A 19,298-nucleotide genomic window follows, 5' to 3' on the forward strand; every position below is an offset into this window, starting at 1 on the left:
TGCCAGGTCAGCTAGAACAATAATAACTCTGATTTTTTCCGAACATCAACCAGGCTTACAAATAAACGCGGCAAACGTTATACGTTACGAGTATCATAAACAAAATGTTTATTTGTAAACGTTTTGCCTTTCTTGGTTTATTCTTAAGTAGATCTTTATACCAAGTTTATTTGTAAGGCGGCTAAAGTGCTATGTAACGCTACCGAGAAAACTTCACATTACACTTTAGTTCATTTTCTAAAACTAACTCTTTCCCATGAGAAAACTATTGAACACAAAATACCAATTATTACATGTCTCTAATAATTAATGTTCTACCAACGAGACTTATCCCTGTTGAAGCGTTGAGTGTTAATAAATATTAGCTTGCGAATTGCTTATTAAGTGAAAACCTAACACGCAATAGGATATAGCGTGGAGATAACTGAATATGAAATTATAATGGCGGCGAATCTACGGTGAATTGAAATATTAAATTGTTTATGAAGCAAAGGTGATTTATGATTAATTGCAAATTTATATACAGGGTGTAATCGTTAAGTGTGACCAGGCGATTATTCCTTAACCGTTGCAGATATCAAAAAACTTTAAACTGATATCGAAAGTTCGTTATCTAGTCAGTAAAACGACATCAATAACTTTTTAAAATCAAACGAGAAGTATCCAATATTTCGAGACGAGCAGGAGGTTCAGCTGATGGTTATTGATACGTCCGCCATTACAATGCAGTGCCGCTCAGGACTCTCGAAAAACCCAAAAATTCTGAGCGGCACTACAATTGCGCTCGTCACCTTGAGACATAAGATGTTAAGTCTCATTTGCCCAGTAATTTCACTAGCTACGGCGCCCTTCAGACCGAAACATCGTAACGTTTACACATAACTGCTTCACCGCAGAAATAGGCGCCGTTGCGGTACCCATAATCTAGCCGACATACTGTGCAAAGGAGCCTCCCACTGGTAAAAACTGCAATACAATTAAGACAAGTCTTACAGTTAAGAATTAACTAAAAAAGAGGTTTTCTAAAACAATAATTTAATGAATTTTGTTTTATCCCAATTTAATTTATAGTTGATCCTAAACTCTAGAAGATAAAGCAGGTTTATGATAAACCCAAAACTAGTTGGTACAATAAACGAATTGATTTCAAAAAAGAGCCTTTTTCTAGTATATTTTTAAAATCGTAGTCATCAATGTTAATCAAAACTTTTTAATGGAATAATATGTGGCAACCGATTACCATTCAACAAATAAATCATACATTTAATAAAAAATTATGTAATTCTAATTAGGTTCAACATAATTTATTTGAAATAGATTGGCCGGATTGTGTACACAAAAAGAAATTGTTTTTCTATCAAAAAAAATAATTTAAACGTCATAAATCTAGTTTTACATAAGTAAAGTAAGATTCAAATGTAAAGGTCAAAAATAAAAATTTTTCAAATTAAGACAGGTACGTATGAGAGTTGACATTCATTTTCTTAGTTACTACAGCAACCATTTTTCTGCGCTATAAATATTATAAATCTTGACGAATAATTAAAAAAAAAATACTTTCCAACCATAATTTTTACTAATATACAAGTAAGCAATCATTAAAGTTATCGTGTATTATATTAAAGTTCAATAATATATTACATTAATTATTTAATCAATCACTAAGCAGTTTAAAATATGGTAATATTCAAATTTTTATTATGTGACTGTGTGATCCATTTTAAGTTGTCACATGGCTGTCTTAATCGAAACAAGTAGAAATAAAAAGCCTATCGTAATCAATTTAAGTCACAGTTTCAAATGTCGAACATTGAAAATCGTTAGTTTTTTCTCAAATCGAAAGTGCATTATTATTGGTTGGAATGCGTGACCGTTATCGATTGCGCTCTCGTCTTATTATCCCGTTCAAATATTCCGATATATTGGGATGTGAGATAGTATTCCATTACGATTCTTACTTAATTAAGATTAGTTTATTAAAAGAAAATTCAGCTGTTCGAAAAGTCTTTTTAATAGATGTGTTCCTTAAAAGACATATAAATATATAAATTTTTCAATATTAATTATTCCTTTACCATTTTGATGTGAGTTAAAATACTACGATTGCTTCGAAAACTCGTGGCGCGCTGAGAGAGAATTTAATCTCTGAGATTCTCTCTCTCTCTCTATCTATTTCAAAGAATTTAAATTTGTTATCTCGTAAAACGTTATGAACTATTATGAAGTCAGTATTATGTTTAATATCTGGACGACCGAGCGATGCTCGGATTTTAAGAAGGTACAAAACTTGAACAAAAAAAAATAATGGGACATCTGGATTCGAATTGGTGGCTTCTGCTTTCCGGATCACCAATGCCCCATCTGAGCTATTATAGTCTTGTATATTATAGTGGCGAAATTTACCTTTATATTCTAATGTTATTGTAGCTGTTTCTCATTAAAATACGGATAAAAACTCTTTTTGACATCCCCGAAACTAGCTCTATACTAAATTTCGTTAAAATTGTTGGAGCCGTTTCCGAGATTCCGATTATATATATATAAGAATTGCTTGTTTATAGGTATAAGATAACTTATTTCTATTATAAACTTTATTTTATATTACTAGTTACTGTAAAATGAATCAAGTATTGACGTGAGATTGTAGACTCTGTAATTTTATTATCAATCTCTCAAGGTACCTATGTCTACTGTGCCTATACTGTCGAGAATGTCTATTCTAAGCTTTACAGGGAAAAGTATCCGGCGAATTGCGTATTACAATATCGCAATCAATAATTAATAGTATATAATTATCTTTGTTCACTGATTTAAATATACTACAGTTAACTACATATATGTTAGCTACTAAATTAAATAGATGAAAGAAATACCTACCCAACCTGACCTGCAAAAAACCTTTCTCAAATTTTTTTTCCGAAGTTTCAGTTGTCTACAAATGATTAATTTTAATGTTGAAGAAGGCCAAAAATGCATTTTTTGTTTTCAAAATTATTTTTTAGTAGCTGATACCCCGTGACTTCGTACGCATACACACGGGACTGAGCACGTAAAAGCGGTATTTCAATCAAATATTTAAACAACTTCAAAAAAGGACGAGGTTCTCAATTCGTTGGTATGTTTTTTTACGTTTGTTACCTCAGAACTTTCTACTGGGTGAACCGATTTTGATAATTCTTTTTTCCCATTGCAATTTGGTCAGATCTGACAATGACATCCATAAGGAAACCATAAAAGTCTTAAATTTGCTATAAGTATGTGACAAATTTACGATGCTTGGCTAAATATTGCAAACATTCAAAATTTTCCAGACGATTTAAAGTGTCAAAAAGCATGGGACGCACTTCTTTGTAAGTCAGCCTTTGATGATCTTTTGACCTCATCTACTGACATAACAGAGCGTGCTCGTCTTTTGGCCGTGACAGAAAATTAGTCGGGATTTTGGTTACAAGCCTTGCCTTCTGCGCCGATTGGAACGCTACTTGACAATATGACATTGTCAATATGCGTATCACTCCGGCTAGGTATAAAACTGAATGAACCACATCAATGTAGATGTGGTGTTCAGGTAGATGCTCTTGGACGCCACGGGTAATCCTGCCTAAAATCAGCAGGCCGTATCAGTCGTCACGCCAGCATTAATGAAGTCATCCGCAGGGCATTTGCCGCTCTTAATATACCAGCTGTTTTAGAGACAAATGGTATTACCCGCCGCGATGGCAAGCGTCCTTATGGAATGACGCTGGTGGCTTGGGCACGGGGAAGAGCGCTGGTGTGGGACGCTACTTGCGTCGACATTCTGGCTCCTTCTCATGTCCAAGTTACGTCAGTTGGTGCTGGGGCTGCTGCTTCGACTGCCGAAGACAGCAAGCGTCGCAAATATGTTGGTCTCAGTGAGTCATACATCTTTGTGCCGTTTGGTGTCGAGACACTTGGCCCGTGGGGCCCAGAGGCGCGGAGAATGTTCAAAATACTATCTTCGCGCCTCAATAAGGCTACTGGAAACCCAAGCGCTGGCAGCTATTTTGGTCAACGGATCAGCCTTGCTATCCAACGCGGTAATGCTGCCAGTATTCTTGGTACGCTTCCACGTAATGATAGTTTTAATTTTATGTAGTCGTAGTATTGTAAATATAGTAAGTCTATTGTATTACAGATTATATCATTAATTTACGAATAACTCAATATCGCACCAACCGATTTCGATGATTCTTTTTTATTGGAATGGTATATCCTTTCCATTAAAAATTGAAAAGGATATACCTAATGCCTTCTTTGGTGAGACTTTGGTGAGGTTCTGATTATGGGATCCATGACAATGTACTGACAAGGAACTCTTCAATTCTTAGGAGTAAATTAATGATACTCGGCCGAATCTTTTTTATGCTATCCGGATATTCGAAACAAACATAAACTCGCAATTCCATCTACTAGGCTCCGTAAAATTGCAAAATCTTTTAAAGTGTTTTTTGTTATATTTTATAATAAACTCCCAAATGAAATTAAAATATTACCTATTAAAAAATTTAAATGTGTCGTAAAAATAAATTAACATCTAAGGCCTATTATAATGTGAAAGATTATTTGAATGATAAAGATAGTTGGAATTAATATTCTAAATTTTGTTAATGAATATTGTTATACTCATTTGAATGCTATTGTTACTTTTGTACTTCATCCTGACTTGCACTAAATAACTTATAAAGTTTATTGTCGTAGTCGAATATCATGATCAACGGAACTCCTTAACATCTTAAAGTAAGAGTGCAATCTGTGGCAGAATTTCTAACTATCTGTAATCAAATTGCAATGCGCTTAAGTTCATTGCTGCATATCTAAATTTAGTAGATCTTCACATATTTAGAGACATTATTAGTTCTTGTAATTCAGATTCAGTAATAAAAAAAAAATAAACAAAAAAAACAACTGACTTCAAAAACACTATTCCAAAACAACAGATATAATATGCACTAAAGAGTATAAAAATAACTGCGAGTTTTATACAATCTAGTTGGATCTACTAGAATTAGATTAAGTAATTAATTAATCTAATTCTAACGATTTTTGTTTTTTTTTAGAGTCGGTTTCAGCCAAGGTAGGTTTGTAACTACATGCAAAGGTGAGATGTGCTTGAGACGCACGCACAACGTGAAGAGCCGAGGCGGAAGGACACCGATATTATAATATTACCATTTTTTTGCACTATAAAACTCGCCATTATGTTTCTACTTTTTAGTACTGTATATTATATCTATTGTTTTGGAATAGTGTTTTTGAAGTCGGTTGTTTTTTGTTACATTTTATTATTAAATTTAAAAGAACACTTATGACATATTATGTGGTGACACTTTCTGACACATTGTAAATAATGATGTGTTTTGCAAAGTCGTGGTACAATATTTTATTTTATAGTCAGTGGTTTTCGTAGCGCACGCGATGTAAAGAATATTTTAAAGTTTTTTTACTCCTTGGATTACATTATTGGAGTAAGTTAATTAGTAAGGATCCCAAATTTTTTGAATATATAATATAGTCTATGTTACCCGGGGATACTATAGTTTCAGTGAAATAATTTTTCTAATCGGTTCAGTGGTTTTGGCGCCTATTCAATGCAAACAAACAAACAAAGAATCAAATCTATCTTCTTTATAATTATATATTATTTTTAATAAATGTATACGTATACAATTTTATTTTTCTTTATAAACACAAACTTTATTAATTATCACCATCACAAACCCTTGCAAAAGAAAAAGAAATTTCGTCCATCAGATGGCTATTAGACGGCTATAAGCTTTTAAGCCAAAACTAAGGCTTTAAATATATGTGCAACATGATAAAGTTGTATCCTAACAAAACGACTAAAGGCGAAATGTAGTTTAATATGACTCCAATCATATTATGACAATCTTCAAACTGTACTACAACAACAGTACAAATGTATTACTATTTTGTGAAAGAAATAAAATACGGAGTTGACATGATTTATTTTATTTCATTTAGTCATTTAAGGCGACACTAAATGCCAGCGACCTTGAGCGATTTGAGTTCACGGCTGCCGGCCCGCCATTTATGTAACAAAGCCAATACTTTCAAAATTCTTGGGTGGAAAACAGTTTATATGCTTACAATCCTCGTTATTCACTACTAATCTGAATAAATGAACCTACACAAAAAAGTACAAGCTATAAGAATAACTTTTCTGACAGAAGTACCAAATAAATGCGTCACGCCATGCCAAAAAACTTGTTTAACTTCAAAGAAAAGTGGTAGTTCAAAAAGGCTCGGCAGTGTTAACTATAACCAACAGCAAGCATTAGCAACATACAAATAAGACTTAAGGATATGTGTAACAAGATTAAGTAGTGTTCATTGCTCGAAATGCTATACTTTCACCACAAAACATGTCTAAAAACACCATGTTTGCGTGTTTTCTACTTACTCACCTTAAGCCATTTTAATAAATAATATATTTTTGATATTAGTTACATCACCGCCACTATTTTAGAAAAAAAATGTCGCTCTGTGGTTTAAGAAACGGCGTAAGAAATTGACTTCGTATTCTTTATTGCGCTGTTTTATAAACAAAAACTATTAATAGAATATTGTACATAAATAATGGCTAAAGACAATCATAAACTATTCTCAGGCTTCCTGGTCGCTTAGACAATCCGCAGATGAGTAATAATATTTACAGCGGAGTCATTTTTAGTAAAACTTTAGCATTTATTTAAAATTAACATCTGTGATTTCACATTTAACGTTATTCGTATTTTAGCTACGAAAAAATCACTAGTTCGAACTTATATTAAACTTTCATAAATATAATATGACTGCCCAATATCCACACCTACTTATAAATGGAGAGAATTATAGTTATACTGCAAAAATATATCTAGCTGTTAGAAAACCGATGAAAACAGGCCCGGTTTATTACTATAGTGTGGATGACAAGCTACGTCTTAAACTCGCGATTTGTATGACACTTTGTGTTAAGGTGCGTGCATTGTTCAAAATAGAGGTTTTTTTTATGGAAATGGAGGACAAACGAGCGTACGGGTCACCTGGTGTTAAGTGATCACCGCCGCCCACGTTCTCTTGCAACACCAGAGGAATCACAGGAGCATTCGGCGGCAGGAATCAGGTGAAACAGCTCTTCGGAACACTCCCCGTGATAAATGCGGTAGAAGACACACAATGAAACGATGTCTACGCAACGCCAAGTGATCCAGCCGCTCACAGAGCACTGGGTCCCCAACAATTCAAGCTGCGTTGCACGAGGTCAAATGGATGGAGCTGATACTGGGGTATAATACTAATAATACTCCATATGTGGCCGGACCTGAGCTTTGTAAAGCGCTAGAATGTGGGTCGGCTTGAAGTATTGCCGTGCTCTATTTATGACGCCCAACCAATTTGGCTTTGCCCTACAGATGGCCGCGGAGTTGGCAATCGTTCGAGATTTCGAGACCCAGTATTCCGATACTTGGTGAGGCTGTGAGGGAAGTGTTGTCGAAGAGCGTGATACGACAAATAAGGTTTTTTTTAGTGATTAACTGTCAAAAACATTTTTTTTCGACGTTTTCACAGCTGTCACAGTCTAAACAAAACGAGGTATCCAATGTCGATGCGAATGAACCAATGCAAGTCTCACCAATGAAAATAGTACGCAAAATAACCCACGCTTTTACTGAAGCCCCGCGGGCTCTGTGGTTACGCTTGTTCGTGGCACTTTTGAAAACGTTATTGCCTACAATTTCAGATATTAAAATGATTATTCTGCTCAAGCCATGTTTTCTAATCTAAATTCAAATTGAAGCTAAGGCCTATATTAACTATGCGTGGGCTCAATTTAAGCTTTTCTTTTTCTTTGTATTATGTCATGAGAAAAGTTTATATATGTCGCATGTTACATATAGTCCAAGCCGTGATATTACAATTTCAATAGTGATATAATAAATAAATTGTCAATCGACTTTATTACTTATCGAATTATTAACGAATGGAATATACGGGGAAACTGTCCAAAGAAGTATTACGTTTTTTTTTATGAAAACAATTACATACATACAAACAATCACTCATTCATCAAAATCGTGTTAAATATTCTGTGAATTATTGCCAATACGTTTTAAACTGCGGTAGTGAAAATCCTTGCAGTTGATATATTATATCATACAGTTTATCTTATATAGTGTTCATTACATCTTAGATAAATAATTATTATCATACATAATGTTATGTCTTTATATGTTAATTGTGTGTACGTAGATGCATCCGATCTATTCTGCTATTCTTGCTCATAAGTCTTGAGATGTTTTTAAAAATTTTACATCTCACCCAAGTAAGATCACTTGGCGTTGCGTAGAGACGTCGCTTCCTTAAGTGTCTTCTACCGCATTTACCACGGGGAGTGTTCCAAAGAGCTGTTTCACCTCATTCCTGCCGCCAAATTCGATCTTCACACGACACGCCACAAATAAGAATATCTCCACAATCTGGATTTGTAGCGGTCCTCCACAGTGCAGTTTTCAAGGAGCTTTTTTCCACGTACTACAAAGCTGTGGAATGAGCTTCTTTGTGCAGTGTTTCCGGTATGATACGACATGGGTACCTTCAAAAAAAAGCGCCTACACCTTCCTTAAAGGCCGACAACGCTCCTGTTGTTGCAATTCCTCTGGTGTTGCAAGAGAATGTGAACGGCGGTGATCACTTAACACCAGATGACCTATACGCTTGTTTGTCCTCCTTTTCCATAAAAAAAGTCAAAACATAAACCTACTTTCCTTGCATGGATAATATAGAGTTTCCAACCATTAAGCCAGCTTAAATCAGATAAGCTCAACTTTTCCGATGTAGTGGTCGATATAATATATTATACATTTTTCACTTTCACTTTGACATTCGGACGTATCATTTCTGAACTCATATGATGGATTAGAAAAACGTTCCCACGTAATCAATATCTTCCAATAAGATTAAATGATCGTCTTCCCAACGTATTGTAAATTAAATAATTTGAGAGCATACCTATATGCGATTTATTTCTACAAAGAATCGAAAAGCGGAGACTCATTTAAAATAACGACATAGCTTTCGTGCATTATAACTCCATCAAATTATGATATAAATTACATCTCAGAAAATCAATGAAGAACACGATTGTCAAGCAAACAATTGGATATTATGTTTAAGAAAATTGGACTTTACTATGTCTACTTAAAGTTCAAAATAACTATGTAGTACAATAATTGAGTGCTTTAATGGATTTACGTATTGAAGGTAGTTACGGCACGCTTAGTATATCTTAAATTATTCTTTGTCACCGAACTGATAATTTAACAGCTCTATAAATAAGACATTATTTACTTAGTTCGATTTATTGTAATACTATATATAAATATAATTTTGTTATGGTTCACAAAATAAATCTAAAGAAAATAGATAAATTATTTCGGGGACAAGGTATCCGTTGCTATAATAAAATCCCTGAGGAATTTGTAAAATATAAACTTGCATATATGAAAAATGCATTATGTTAATTCAAAGTAAATATTATTTCAATTTTGCGTATTTGTAATTTCTATGCAGTTACAGTGTTAGTAGTTTCAAAAAAGTGGTCTTGTTATTATAATTTTGAGAAATAATATTGTATGAATCTAGTTTTAATATATTTATTAAGCGTTAAAGGTTTTGAGCGAGAAATCTTACAAGTTACAAAGTTAACTTTAACTCATTGAGACATAAACAGGAACTGGAGTTTAAGACTCCCAAATTGTTCCTGTCTTCTGACTATGTGTTTGATTTGATGGACTTTGCAATGAAATAACTGATTTGGAATATTTATTTCATGTCACCGCTACTGAAAACAAAGGAAAACTAATAATAATGGTAATAAGACTTTGTCCCAAAATAAATCATTACGCGACATTTGAAGCTTTATCAAAATCCAATTTAAATGATAAAATTTAACCAGTTTGCAAATAGACATCAATGTAATTAGTGATATAATAGTACAGATTCAATTCAAAACAATGGAGTCGTAATTCTAATACTTTTGAATGAAAATCTCTACAACTTTAGTGAAAAGTAAATAATATAAGTTGTATCAATACATAAAAAAACAACAACTTCTACGCTACGTGACCAAAATCTGGTACTAGTCTACAGAAGTAGTGAAAGTAACTGTTACTCTTTCACGGTTAAATTACGCAATCGATATGAAAATATCAAGACCATAGTTCTATACGTGTCGTGATATTATTGTTACTTTATCAGCACATATTATGTCCCCGTCGAAGTGCTCAAGCCTTCCCTGAATACGAATCTTACGTAAATACTGGTCTTAGTTAACTATGCTACTCTATTTCTCCACAGGTGTCTTTAGGTTTCCTCTTATTGCTTACTTTTACCGTGAGAGCATCGAATAAACGAACATACAAATTCCAAAAACAAGAACACATTTAAAGTCACACAGTTTCTTTTCTCATCTTTTGTGCGTATATCTAACAGCTTAAATGTATTCTGTGTATATCTTTATATATTATATAATTCTTCCGTACGTATGTTGACAGTGAACTCCTCCTAAATGGCTGGACCGATTTGAATGATTTTTTTTTGTATGTGTTCAAGTGGATTCGACGATGATTTAGATTCACAATTGAACTCCCTCCTAAATGGCTGGATGATTTTGATGTTTTTTTTAGTGTTTTAGTAAATTTGAGATTGGTTTAGATTCTCAATACAGTCGACATACAATTCTCCTACGTATGTTAGTGATCTCCTCCTAACGTCTGGACCGATTTTACAAAGATAACACGTGTGTACAGGACAACGTCTGTCGGGACCGCTAGTATAAAATGTATTCTATATTATTTTAAATAATAGCCTTTTTTCAAGTTATAAATAAAATCTCCTACACCTTTAGGTTACCTGGAAGAGATCACCGAGTACTGATAAGCTCACCTAATTGTGCTACTATAAGTATTATGTAAAAAATTAACATTATTTTTAGTGCAATGAATAATTTTCATCCATTCATTTAGTTTAGAGCCAACGGTTTTTGCGCCACTAGCACACAATGGTGCGGTAAAAACATCTACTCTCAGCCAGGCATAAAAAGAGTGAACTTTTTTAATATGCGCTTGCATAGCGACATAATAATATATTTTGACGCCGAAAGTTAAGCGTTTTCGCACGAATTTTACTCGTGAGTACGAACACGCACGAACGATCCAGACATTCCAAATACTAAAAATAAGATTTAGTCGTACGTTTACGTATGTTTAGTAAAGACGTCCGAAAACAATCCGAATTTGTTGATTGGATGTAGAAAAATTCATTAACTTATTCACATATCACATTATACAACATAAATAATAATCCCAGTATTAATGTCACACTGCAAAAAATACCTCAATGATGTGATGCATGGTTTTAGATGTGGTAGAACTGTAGAATCTAATCTGTTTCATTATATTAATAACATCACACAAGCCATGGACAATGAACGCCAAATTGATAGCATATACACAGACTTTTCCAGTGCTTTCGACAAAGTGAACCATAAAACCCTTCTCTCCAAACTTGATAAACAATATGGCATTGGAGGAAACTTATTGAAATGGTTAGAATCATATCTTACAAATAGGTATCAATTTGTTTCTATTAACGGCGAGTCTTCGTCCAAATTTAATGCTTATTCTGGAGTACCTCAGGGATCTAACCTCGGACCTCTGCTTTTTGCATTATTTATAAATGATATAAGTTCATGCATTAAACACTCAGAGTATTCATTATACGCCGATGATATGAAACTATATAGAATAATCCAAACAGAGGACGATGCTATGTTACTTCAACAAGACTTAGACCGAATTCAAGTATGGTGTGATATAAATAAAATTATTATAAATGTTTCCAAGTACCATCACATATCATTTACCAGAAAACGGTCCTCACTTCAAACAACTTATAGTTTAAATAATGTAAATTTAAGAAAAGGAGAAGAGGTTGGAGATTTGGGTGTAATTTTAGATTGTAAACTGAACTTCATTCCACATTACAATAAAAAATTTCTAAAGCTGCTCAGATATACGGCTTTATATGGCGAGTGACAAAAGATTTTAAGAGCACCAAACCTAAAATAAAATATATAATGCACTCTTGCGGAGCATTCTCGAATTTGGCAGCTCAATATGGAATCCATACTATTCGCTATGTACCGAATAGTATGGATTAATCCTACGTTTACTCGACATCTGTGTAAAAACATAAGCAATAGAAGTGATTATTATAGCAGGTTACAATTCTTCAATTTACAAAAATTAGCAGCTCGTCGGCGTATGCTTGACATTACATATCTGTACAAAATTGAAAACAATAAAATAGATTCTGTGGACATATTAAATTGTATAACATTTCAAGTACCTCAACGTAATACTCGAAATAAAACAATTTTTTTCTATTTACCGGTTACGACAACTAATATTGGACGGAATGCACCTATCTATAGGATTTGTTCCACATATAACTCTATAATTTTAAATAATGCTGATTTAGATCTTTTCAACAACAATTTAACGGATCTCAAACGAAAATTACTTGCAATTACTTAATATTGTCACAAGATTATCTTGTATATATTCATAAATTGTTAATTTCTAACATATTTTGTAATAAGTTTAATTTAATTTACTAGTATTTTGTTTTAATTTTTAAGTCTTGTTTTTGCCTATTGTAAATATCTATTATGAAATGCTGTGAATGCCTTTAAGTAATAGATATACTAGATATATAGAATCTTAATATTGTGTAAGCAAATGTCATGTATACCTATTGTTGGTGTTCCAATAAATAAATAAATAAAATTTACCAAAATCGAGACCTTTTCATTTCTATGATATTTATATTATAATATTCTGTACCGATTATTGATCGCGTATATAATAATAGAAGAATATTTAAATCATTTTTCAATATACTCGATTACAACAATAACCCCCGATTGGTTTATGGGCAAAAAAACTCTAGATCGGCATTAGACTTACCATTTTATGAATTTGACTTTTTGTCACTTTTAATACATTAGACCAGGCCAATTAGACGTTAGAGTATTACAGAGGCTTATACTCAAGCTAGTTTTAACTTGCTATTCTGCTAGACAAGTAATTCGTCATGTCGTTTATATATAATATATGAAAGTTTTACGACCTAACAAATAAAATTCGCATAAAGTTACACCTGAGAATAAACCAAGAATATGCAAAATGTTTACAAATAAACTTTTTGTATACGACTGGTTTATTCGGACATATAACATTTCCCGCGTATATTTGGAAGGTTGCCTGACATTAGGAAAACTTCAGAATTGTACTGACAGTGTTGTCAGCGATAAGTCAATATTTTTCATAAGTATACTTGGTTTTTCCTCAGGTATTAGTTTATGCCAAGTTTATTTGTAAGCCAGTTAGAGTTTAGTTATGTTTCACAATGGCAGAGAAGTATAAATTGCAACGTGGGTATAGAACACACACTTTTTCATTGGGCTTTATGTTTTTTAAATCTTTTAGTTAAATAATTTGTTTTTTAAGTTTTGTTTTCTAAGTTTTAACTAAGAGCAACATCTCAAGTCAATTTCCTAATGTGCAAATTGCAGGGTGCAGGGTTAAGCAGGTTATCAACTGTAAAGTAAATCCTGTAGATGAAGCCACTACCTGAGGGTTGAACAAAGCATACAAGATTTTAAAAACGATGCGATTTAAAAAAGCGCTAATTTTGATATTAGATCATATGTATACTATTAATTATATATATATATATATATATATATATATATATATATATATCTATATATCTATATATATATATATATAGTATTAAAACATTCACGAGCATCTCACCAGCTCCCGTATTTCCGACGAGTTACGTTCGTTCTCCACAGCATCATATGCAGGCCACCGGCATCAATCACAATTGTCACCTGTCCAAGCACACGGCAGTTCTGACACTGCACATATCCAAGTGTTCAACACTGCACTAACGGCTCACAGAACCTGAAACAACAAGACACAATTATGGCCTTTAGTACTACTGAAGTGGCTCCGTAAACATGGCACTTGTTACCAAGATTTTAAGTCCCTCACTAAGCATTAGAAAACGTATGCCCTGAGTCGAACAGGCGCAAGAAAAGTTTTTTTTCAAATAAAATTTCGTCACAATATTATAAAGTGCAATTTTTTTTATTAAATAGCTTGAGGGTGGTGGCTCAATTCCCAATCTTTGGTATCAATTAAGATTGTCATTTATGTTATAGTTACCATTACCACACAGAGGTTTTTTTAACAATTCTTTTGAATTTCTTAACACACTTGTTTTGTACATTTAGAGTTATTGTAAAAGCATATAGATAACCCAGCTAAGGTCTAACTAGACTTAACAATTTGATTAAGTTAAATAAACTCAAAATTTCGAAAAAAGAAAGAGATATTATTTGAACTACCCCCTTTTTATGGAAGAAGAGGACAAGCTAGTGTACGGGTCACTTCATGGTAAGTGATCACTTCACCCTCTTGCAACACCAGAGGAATCATATGAGCGCTACCGACTTCTTAGGAGTGCGCGTGTTTTTTACGGTACTTATGTCATATCGTACTGAAAACACCAGGCAGGGAAGGTCATTTCATAGATTGCATCTAAGTGAGAGAAATAGATTCTTAAAACCCCATTAAAAATGCCCCACAGCTGGTAAGGATGATTCATATATGAAGCTTGTGGTGCGATCGAAAAATTCGGGGACACAATAAGGTCTAAAACCTCTTTTTCCTTATCCCCTTGTCATTGTGTCTAAATGTATGGAAACTTAAAATCGTGTTAAAATCAAAATATTAATTCTGACAAAGACATTACTTTAATTATACTTTTGGAATATATTTTCTAGTCGATAACATAATTCTGTATGTTATTCTAAGTAAAATTTATTTTCTACTGTTCAGTATCAAAACGTTTGATTTAGTTTTAAAAACGAAAATTATCCCTTGAATGCCATCAAAACAACTTATAATTAAAATGTATTCCTATTCATTATTATCCTACCTGGATAATATATAGAAATAAGGCTTCTAGAATAAGATAATAAATATGTCTTTGATACGAATGCAAATTTCAAGTAAAGCTTTGGAGGTGACATAAATTATCTTGAAATGTTACGTTACACAGATAAATACAGCGAAAGTAATTATGTTTAGGTATATATAAGTCCGATAAGGTATCGTCGATATTCTACCCATAATATACTCAAATTCTACGTTAATTCGTGGTGTCTTTACAAAATAGTTAGAACTATCTTGCTTTGTAATCCTCAAATTATTTACTATTAAGAATTAATCAAATATTTGACCTCTACATAATCGTACAAACAATATTAGAAACTAAACGCTGCCTGCGACGTCATCCCCTTGGACGCTATAAAGCATCAAAATTACTGGACTTAGCTTATCAAATGATTTGAGTTTTCTTTAGTGTTAATTCCGCCAATATTTGTCTTTAAGCAATTCGACACGTGTTTCGCCTCTACACGAGTTGACGCCAAAATCTGGCACGAGACTCAAAAGTCTTCTCAGTCTTTCCGCAAAATAACGCCTACTTCAATAAATGGACCTAGCTTGATAATATGTGTTGCCACGCGAAATAAATTTATTCAGTAGTTTTTTCGTTTTGCCCGCACATACATACAGACAAAGGGAGAAACAGGCAAAACTTCTATAAAGCCCTTTTTTAGCTTCGGTATTATTTGTAAAACACACAATGTATTGTTTAAAAAAACATTCACAGTACAATTTTGACTTTGTCAATTTTATGTCATTTGTATAAATTGCCAGTCAACACAATGCTAGATGTATAACTCAAAGTTAATAAAGAAAATTATATAGTTGTTTGTGGTTGACGCGACACCAAATATCCACAGATTATCAAAATTCACTTTACGAAAACAGTTAGAAAAAAGAGAAAGTTTTGTAAAAACTCACAAATGTGTCGCAACGAATGGATTTATATAACTTCGTATAGATAACGGTACGTCTATCGGCGTGTATGTGACAGCGGTTGGCATCTGGAAGTGTGAAACGGCTATCACATACTGTGGCTCTTAACTACTTATACTGGAATGAATTTAAAAGATAAAAAGAAACTGTGAGGTATTTTCGGATGTGTTAATCTTATTTACTCACATATTCCACAATATGATGTTATTTTCATAGTATAATGGTGTATATAATTGTGGTACAATTCAGTTGATTCATATCATCTTTGGATTGCAAAAGAGGCCTATGCGCGCCCGTTCCTTTTAGGTCTGTTGTACATTTCTTCGATATTTTTAAGTTAAATAAGTGATTTTAAAATCCTATTTAAATTTGTATTTATATACTATGAACAACAAATTCAGGTACAAATTATAAATGATTTTAAGTGATCACTGCAACACCAAAGAGCTCACAGGAGCATTGGCGGACTTTTAAGTAATATATTATTGTTTAATACACAGATAATAATAATATATGTGTAAGATACACACAAAAACATATTGGGTTTTTTGACGATGACGACAATAGAATTTGACTGTAGGTTTATGTGTAAATAAATACTTATATTTATGGATCTTACCAATGGCTACTTTGCACAGGATGCCGGCTAGATTATGGGTACCACAACGGCGCCTATTTCTGCCGTGAAGAAGTAATGTATTAACATTATTGTGTTTCTTGTGAGACTTAACATCTTGTCACATGACGAGGTGACGAGTGCATTTATAGTACCACTCAGAATATTTGGGTTTTTCAAGAATCAAGACGTATCAGTTAACATCAACTGAACGTCCCTTATTTTCATAAAAAAAATTTTTAGATTGTCAAAAAGTTTCGCTGTTAAACATTAGATTGTTAATTAGCTGTGATATAGTTTCTAAAATCTTCTTTAATTAACCTTCATACTTGTTTTAAACTTCAAAAGAAAACTTCAAAAAAATATTTTTAACTAGTGAATTTTTTCATGACCACCAACAATGTTTTACACCTATTTCACCAAAGTAAAGATCGTACATAAGTTAACAAAACCCGGAATTTGATCCTCATAAATGCCAGAGCATAATACAGGTTCGCTAGTAACTGAATATACAAACACATCACACCACTTACTAACATAAACGTTTATACTGAGATCAATACAGCTTTTCATAATAACTCAAACATCAACTCAAGCCTCTGCATAAGTCACCTACTGACCACATCGTATTACGCCAATTTCATTCATATACCTTTGGGATCAATGCCTATTTTCATATGCATCTTTATGAAATAGCTGTATTGAAAGATAATAGGCGTTTAGATTATTTGCTTAGCAAACGTGTTAGGGAACTTGATATGTAATATGTAGATTTTAGACAAGACTGTGTTTGGCATCTTCAGACTTAACATTAACTTGTCGATAGTTATATAAGATAGACTCTTTTCCAATTAAATCCATATCGTCCTCTCTCGGGTACTTTCTTGCCTACTGACACTTCAACCATCTGGGCTATGGACTTTAGTTCTCCTTCGGATCTTCTTATTTCCGATTCGATCTCGCAGGGAAACTCCGAGTAAAACCCTAACGATAAATTTAAACACTTACTACTAATTGACGACAGATAAAGGCTGTAGTACCCATCTATCCGGGAACCTGTGCAAAGAAGCATCCTATAAGTAAGCACTATCAATGTACTCTAATAAGAACTCCTACTAATTTGGTTCTAAGCCGTTTAAAAATTAGTTAGAAACTTTACCAGTCCCACTCCTTTGCACAGGATGCCGGCTAGATTATGGGTCCCACAACGGCGCCTATTTCTGTCGTGAAACAGTAATGTATAAGCATTACTGTGTTTCGATGTGAAGGGCGCCGTAGATAGTGAAATAACTGGACGACGAACGCAATTGTAGTGCCCTCAGAATTTTTTCAAGAATCCTGAGCGGCACTGCACTATAGTGGGCAAAGCGTATCAATTACCATCAGCTGAACATCCAGCTCGTCCCGTCCCTTGCAAATATAATATTAAATCTTCAAGATGAACTTCGCGATATTTTATATGCAATTTACACCCGTGTTAGTCAATTACATACACCATTAATTAAACTTGTAACTAGATACTGAGTAGCGATACCTAGATAAGATTATATCTTCAGGTTACGGATTGCATTACGTTCATTTTATAAATCAATACTTGTATAATCGTGTTTGTTTTATCTCGGCAAAAGACCGGCGCATTTCAAGATCATTTGGTGTTAAAATTTGTACCGGCTTCTAGAAAGACACTAAGATATCAGTACAAAATAAAGTTTTAATGTGCCTGTATGGACTTATGGGATCCAGCTGTGGGGCTACACCAGACAAACAAATATTCAAATCATACAATGTTTCCAGAAAAAAGTATTAAGGGAAATTGTGAACGCACCTTGGTACATTCGAAACAGCGATCTTCATCGGGACCTTAACATCGAGTTCGTTGATAAAAGAAATACAAAAATATGCTGAAGCTCATCAACATAGTCTTCACCATCACGTGAATTTCGAGGCAATCCAGCTCCTTGACAACACTGTATAGTAGGAAGACTAAAACGAACGAACAAAACCATTTGAGTCAGTGTAGTGCTAGTGAAAGTGGAAGGACAGAAATATCACCAATCGAACGAAAATTCACCTGGTCCGCTCTCTTGTCTTTCCCATCGCGCTCTATGGAGCTGAAACTTGGACCCTGAAATCCACTGACAGACAACGGATTGACGCGTTTGAGATGTGGTGCTGGCGCCGCATGCTAAGGATACCATGGACGGCATACCGCACTAACGCCTCGATCCTTAAACAGCTTAAAATAGGGAACAGTCCACGTCTATCCACTACATGTCTGCAGCGGATCATGAGATACTTTGGCCACATTGCTGGACGCGGTGCTGATAACCTTGAACGTTTGATGGTCACCGGGAAAATTGAGGGGAAGAGACCAAGAGGCCGGAGCCCACGACGCTGGTCTGACCAAATATCCGAGCAGACTAAACAACCCATCAGCATCGCACTCCACCATGCGACAGACCGAAACAGATGGAGGAAAGCTGTAGACGAACTTAAGCGTCACGATCCTCAGCAATGAGGGAACGACTGTGAAGAAGAAGAAGTGCTAGTGAATTAGTGTAATACAATATAAAAATAGTGATATTTTAAAAGACACATGAACAAAGTAACTTCCCCTTAATAGAGACAAAAAATGTTTTAAT

The 19,298-nt window shown here is 33.8% G+C and overlaps 1 protein-coding gene across 1 annotated transcript in view; it reads right to left on the reverse strand.

The window, feature by feature from the left end:
* The window catches only part of LOC126975893 (uncharacterized), a 119,400-nt gene that overhangs the window by 70,576 nt on the left and 29,526 nt on the right, over positions 1-19,298 (reverse strand). The window contains exon 2 of the mRNA XM_050823999.1: positions 13,902-14,054. Coding sequence (XP_050679956.1) covers positions 13,902-13,948 — 47 coding nt within the window. The 5' untranslated portion in view covers positions 13,949-14,054. The remainder of the gene's footprint in view (positions 1-13,901; positions 14,055-19,298) is intronic.

Source organism: Leptidea sinapis, chromosome 38 (assembly GCF_905404315.1).
Source record: "Leptidea sinapis chromosome 38, ilLepSina1.1, whole genome shotgun sequence".
Classification (NCBI taxonomy): Eukaryota; Metazoa; Arthropoda; class Insecta; order Lepidoptera; family Pieridae; genus Leptidea; species Leptidea sinapis.